The 6452-nt window shown below is 44.8% G+C and overlaps 1 protein-coding gene across 4 annotated transcripts in view; it reads left to right on the top strand.

The window, feature by feature from the left end:
- Positions 1-4147: 4147 nt before the first annotated feature.
- Positions 4148-6452, top strand: part of nup98 (nucleoporin 98 and 96 precursor) — a 20277-nt gene continuing 17972 nt past the window's right edge. For all 4 annotated transcript variants that reach the window (XM_008333415.3, XM_008333417.3, XM_008333414.3 and 1 more), the window contains exons 1-5: positions 4148-4306; positions 5195-5305; positions 5421-5516; positions 5703-5888; positions 6023-6165. In XM_008333415.3, coding sequence (XP_008331637.1) covers positions 5230-5305; positions 5421-5516; positions 5703-5888; positions 6023-6165 — 501 coding nt within the window. In that variant the 5' untranslated portion in view covers positions 4148-4306; positions 5195-5229. The remainder of the gene's footprint in view (positions 4307-5194; positions 5306-5420; positions 5517-5702; positions 5889-6022; positions 6166-6452) is intronic.

Here is a 6452-nt window from a genome sequence, read left to right as displayed (position 1 = left end):
TGCCCCTAAATTCCAGTTTCTCTGTAGGCCCCGCCTTCAGATTGGCTGGTCCAGTCTGAGTCAGCAGTGGAGTGGCACGGAGCAGGACGACTGCGGTCTGAGGTTCGATGCCACGCTGGTCGTGTCTGAACCAAAGGATTTGGATTTGGTTTTTCTGACCAGAAGGTTCAAATGTTTGGACAACTGTCTGTGGTCCAGGATGAACAGAGGAACATCTGAGTCTCTGATTGGTCCAGACAAACCTTTGTGGAAAACTCTGACTCGGAGGACAGTTTGTTGAATGTTCCACCGCACGTTCCTCCGTGGAAACCAGAGGAACATGTTGGGTTCCTCAGCCTGGTCACAGTCGTGCTGGAGATCAGATCAGAGCAGCTGTGACCAGAGCAGCTGAGGTCAGGCTGTAGAAACAGGACCACAGCATCGAGGACCGACAGTCGGACCTGGGAACGACCTGAGAACGACCTGAGAACCGAGTTCTGCGGTGCAGGTGCTCTGCTGTTTTTTTCTTTTTCAAGTGTTGGGAACCAGAATACTGATAAAAAAGTCTTCAAACAGCCGCTGGGGGGCGCTGCTCGACATCATGTGTTTGGAGCCATTGAGTGAAGAACCTCAGAGATAATTAATGAATTAATTAAGTAATATCTGCTGTTAGTACTTGAAAAAGAAAGAGTAAAATACTTGTACACAGTGGTACTGCAGTGAAGTGGAACTGTACCAGTAATTGTACCATTAACTGTACCAGTAACTGTACCAGTAATTGTACCAGTAATTGTACCAGCAGTACCAGCTGTGGTAGTAACTGTACCAGCTGTACCAGCAGTACCAGCTGTCAAAGCCACTCTTCAACTGCTGAGGACCAGGAACAATCCTCACAGAACTCAGTTCTTCAGCTGGAGTTGGAGCCCTCTAGAGATCATTCCAGGAAGTTCCTCTGGTTGGTGAAGAAGTTCTGCTGTGTGTGGAACCATCATCACCATCGTCACCTTCATCACCTTCATCACCATCGTCAGCCCAGGGTCCAGTGTCCAGCAGGGACGTCCAAACCCTTCCGTCCAGCTCGGCTGAGGAGGTCTTCAGGTGGACATGGTGGACGGACTCTGTGGAACTCAACGTTCCCAGAATTCCTTGGACATCCTGGAGTCTTCATCAGTCAGTGGTTTTCTTTGGAGATGAAACGGTTCCAACAGTTCCACGTCTCTGGGGTCGGTTCCTCACACCCTCTGGTCCATTCCTGCCCAGACCAGAGACTGGTACCAGCAGGAGACCAGGTGGATCCCCATCAGATTACCATGTGAAGAAACAGTACCAGGGCTTCCAAACAGTCCAGACTCTGGAACCATCTAAATGGTGATTGGCTGCAGCGAGTTCATGGAAACCAAAGATGTTGAGCGTCAAATGTAAAAAGTCTCTCTTCAGATATTTTTGTCTTTAGCGATCGAAGGTTAGCATTAGTGTCAACGAGCTTCATCCAAAATGATCCAGATGTTGAGCCACACTTCAGTGTGTCACTACAAGAATGTAAAAAAACAACAACAAAGAGACGATGAGCTGAGGACCAATCAGAATGAGCTGTTCTGGTCACACGTCTCACTCGACCTCAGCGATTGTAACGAAGTTCGTGGTCATTTGAAAGACTTTATGAAGGACGTCCTGAAGCTCGGTGTTCCACCTGATCCTCTGGAACCGTTAATCCTCATTTAAACAGTTCAATCACAGCTTCACAGCGCCAACTAGTGAGCGTCATCGGTGATGACAGTTAGCTTCAGTTTTTCCAGTGTTTGCACTTCTTTGTACACTTTTGTATTTTTCCCATCCTTGTGCCTGAAACGTCGTCGTCGTCGTCGTCACGTTGCCATGAGGCGTTAACGCTAACGCCGCGTCCACACTCTGTTCGTAGAGTGTCCTGCTTCTTTACAGATCACATGACCTGTCACATGACCTGTCAACTGTGACACCGTCTTGTAAATAGTTGTATACATTTATTTTTTTCTCACAAAGACAAAATCATTTTAAATGTATTTGAAATTAATTTGCACTTAACCGTCAGACTAAAGTGAGCTCTGTTACACAACATTATATCAAATATTTTAATTCCTCACTGGCTTCTAAGAATGGTGCAGAAATTACGGTCCGAGTGCGACACCTGCCGTCGATCTGAGGTAAAAACCAACTCGTATCCCTTCACCAAAATGTTAGCTTTGAAATAGTACAATTGATCGTTCAAAAAAAGAAAAACAAAACAAAACCATTTGTTCGGAAGAAGAGAACGTAGAACTTTGTCAGACAGAACCACGGTGTTCAACAAAGTACCACAGCGGGCTCTTACGGTCAACTCTGAAACTACACACACACACGGAGCATACATTCAAAATAGATTTTTAAAAACTCGGATTCTTCGGGTTTCACTAGAGGGCGCTACAGTGCAGCGATGCTGGGATTAGAACACGCCATTTTAGCCTCAGTTCGATCATATATTGGTGAAGTATTCGATATATCGACGAAGGATTTCTCTGCTTGTACAGTTCATGGTCAGACGCTTTGTCTTTCAGCAAAAAAAGCTAACGTTCTGAGTTTTCGTTATCGGTGAAAGGAAAGTACATTTTATGACGTCACGGTTTATTTAGTCAGTTTTCTGCCACTTAGAGTCAGACAAGTTGTTTTTGTTGCGCAAAACTTAAATATAGAAGCTACGTTTACGATTTCTAACTCTTATTGAGTTCAAAACAAGGAAAAAATGTTCACTAACAACAACGAAACAGTGTTTTCAACAACTAGCCTGTCGCTGAAGCTAAAGGACAAGGTTGTTTTCTGTCTATTTGGATATTACTGATTCTCAACATTTCTGCTTTATCTTCCGTCACCAACTATGCAACCTTTTGTGCTGACGTGGGTTTGACGTATGTTAGCATGTTAGCCTTGTACAGAAATGCTGTGTCACTGCAGTTGGATCGCAGCTGTTACTTCAATTATTTTCATTTTAACATGAAGGAATATTTCTGTTGTACATTTCACCTTCTCTCTTCTCACACTGTAGTGACCAGGACCTGCAGCATGGGGGCGCAGTGTTTCCTCTTTGTTTTAATTTAAAGACGTGAACATTTGTAAACCAACAGTCCACGGTTGTTCAGTGTTAAAGTTTCACTCTTGTTGAATGACGTTATTTTTTCAGAGGGTTAACTATGAAGTGACGTCAGAGTCTCAGTCGGCGACAGTTTACTGTAAACAACTCGATGTGGTTCATTCCTAAGCTAGCCTCGTGTCATTCATGTGTAAGATAAAGTCTTCATGCTTCACTGTTTCCTTTCATTGTTAATTTGCACTTTGTTGATTCAATATAATTATTTCTGTGGGATTTTGTGACAAACTAACATTTACGACAGGTGAAAAGATAAAAAACGACACCGTTCTAGCAGAGTGAACTGCAATTTTCTTTAAATAAAAGGGCTGCTGACGTTTTATTCAACAAATAAAGGGACATTTTCCACAAAAACAAACAAACAAGCACATCAGTTCAAGTGTTCACACAAGTGTTTTAAAGTGTAAATATGTTTATTTTCTGTAAAATGTTTTGGACAAATTCTCTTCATGAGAGGAATAAGATGATGTATTTTTATGCAGTTGAAGAGTAAATGTTTCTGTTCATCAGGTGTTCATTCCCTTCTGATGATGTAAAAAAAAGTTGAACCAAATAATGTTAAACTCTATAAATACTTATATTGTATATGAAAAAATCAATAAAATAAATAATCTGAACAGTTGTGACAATCATTGTTACGTGGCATTTCATCTTTTCATATTTAAATTTGACAAATATATTTACTTTGATGACTGAATTATTTTTTTCTTTCTGTATTTTTTGGTTAACCTAGAGTTATTTTGTGGAAAGGTATAATAATATAAAGATAATGATTTTTTTCAGGTTTTCTTTTAGCAGTTTCAAGCACCGATACTCTTCCGGTTCACTGTTTCCTGGCTTACAATTGTCTGTTCATTTTAAATGATCGTATCTATTCACTAAACCAAATCATATCCGTACACTATTTAGGACACTTCATTTTACCACCAATAGGCGGCAGTGAAGTGCGTCTAGCTGCGGTGAGTAACGACGTCTCCATCGAGGAATATTTGAACCCCTGACGTAAGACGTAAGAAAGTGCGTCCTGCGTCAGTTTTCCCTCCTCGTCACGAAGTTCAGTCTTCGTACAGGTTTATGCGTTTCAGTAGAACAAAACTTTTTATTTCCTGATCGGGTTTGGACTCTGACTTTTCATAAGTTTGGACCGAAGAACAACCAACGCACCAGAAGGTGATTGTTCTACCTTTTCATCTTTCTGTCGCTGCTGTTTTGCTATAATGTAGCAGCGATGCTAAGCGGCTAACGACCAATGCTAAGCAGCTAACGCTAGCAGTGACAGGATGGAACTGTTGAACACGGAGAGTGTGTTTGAGCCTCGGTGCGGCGCTAACACTGGGACTAGATTAACTTTGTGTTTATTTTCTGCGCGCGCGCGTGTGTGTGTGTGTGTTTGACCCGAACTCTGTTAATTACGATCCGTTGAGATTAGCCGCAGAGCTAACCTGCACTCGATGCTAGGACGTGTTTTCATCGCCCCGTGTTCTGGGTTCCGCTCCGGTCTCAGGTCACCGTCTCAGCTACGGTTGAGCTCGGACACTCGTGGATACAGATGTATCGCGTTGAATGTCAGGGTTTGACGGACAAAGGAGACGAGGCAGCCGGGGGAACGGCGGCACGTGGAGCCGGGAAGAACTGGAGCCGCAGCTAGAATTTACAACGGAGTTTATAGCGTTTTGTTTTCTATCGGTTAGGACTAACACGTACACATGATGTTGTCTGTTTGTCTGACTGTCTGACTGACTGACTGACTGACTAACTGTCTGTCTGTCTGATTAGACTGACTGACTAACTGTCTGTCTGATTAACTGACTGTCTGACTAACTGTCTGTCTGATTAACTGACTGACTGTCTGTCTGTTGTTCTCATGTCAGTTGTGTTCACACTAGTTTCGGTGAAAGCTGGAACCTCAGGCTGGGTTTTGACCAGATCTTGTCACCACAGCTTCTTCTTCTTCTTCTGTTTGGACTCACTTTTTAAAAAACAAGAATGTGTTCTGAGCCGCGAACCTGATCTGGGTCGTTCTGATTTTTAATTTTTTGTTTGTTTGTTTGTCTTTAGGCAGAAAACCTTCACAGTCCTGTTAGCAGGGCGACATGTTCAACAAGTCGTTTGGGACGCCCTTCGGGGGGGGGACAGGTGGGTTTGGCAACACCACCTTTGGACAACAGAGTAAGTTTTATTTCTTTGGTTCATTTCATGCTTATGGATCGCTGGACTCCGTGAACTCCAAAGATGCCGCCGGTGTTTTTGGTCTTCAGTGTTGTGTAAAACGTTTCATCCACAGACACGGCCTTTGGAACCGCCGCGGGCTTTGGGACGTCTGCGTTTGGGACGACTACTAACACAGGAGGACTGTTTGGTTCTACACAGAACAAACCTGGTGTGTGTGTATATATGTATCCTATTGGTGTGTGTGTGTGTATATATATATCCTATTCTTGTGTGTGTGTGTGTGTGTATATATGTATCCTATTCTCGTATGACCTTTGACCTCCAGTCTTGGGTTCTCCAGATATTGTAATGAATGCTGTGTGAACTCAGTTCATCTTCCGGTGGTTTCCTTCAGGAGGCCTGTTTGGCTCCAGCACCTTCAGCCAGCCGGCCACCTCCTCCACCAGCACGGGCTTTGGTTTTGGTGCGACCAGCGGCACATCCACCAGTCTGTTTGGAAACACGGCAACAGGCACCAGCGGGGGGCTCTTCTCCCAGCCCACCAACGCCTTTGGAGCCACCAAACCCACAACCTTTGGAAGTGAGACCCTCCCACCGTCGCACTTAGATCTTAGAACGCGTTCAGGGTTCTGTGGTTCTGACTCGGAGCTGCAGGTGGTGTCGAGTCACTGCCGACAGCCTCACTCTACACCTTTGTCCTTGTGTGTCCTCCAGGCTTCGGCACCAGCACCAGCAGTGGCAGCGGCCTGTTCGGGTCAACTAACACCACCTCCAACCCATTTGGTGGGACCACCTCCCTGTTTGGAAGCGCCGGGTTCTCCGCCACACAACAGCCAGGAACGACGGTGAAATTTAACGTGAGTTCTTCAGACGGCGTGGTGTGAAAGTGACGTGAATCATTTGTCACCGTGGCTCCGTGTCTGTGGTCGTGTTGACCATTTGTTAAAGAATTGAATCAGGTTTTAATCCTGACGGGTGGATTAGCCTCAGTGTGAATCCGTCTGCCTCGGTGTGAATCCGTCTGCCTCGGTGTGAATCCGTCTGCCTCGGTGTGAATCCGTCTGCCTCGGTGTGAATCCGTCTGCCTCGGTGTGAATCCGTCTGCCTCGGTGTGAATCCGTCTGCCTCGGTGTGAATCCGTCTG

Source organism: Cynoglossus semilaevis, chromosome 19, assembly GCF_000523025.1.
Source record: "Cynoglossus semilaevis isolate Cse_v1.0 chromosome 19, Cse_v1.0, whole genome shotgun sequence".
In the NCBI taxonomy this organism is placed as follows: domain Eukaryota; kingdom Metazoa; phylum Chordata; class Actinopteri; order Pleuronectiformes; family Cynoglossidae; genus Cynoglossus; species Cynoglossus semilaevis.
This window is presented reverse-complemented; position numbering and strand designations above follow the sequence as displayed.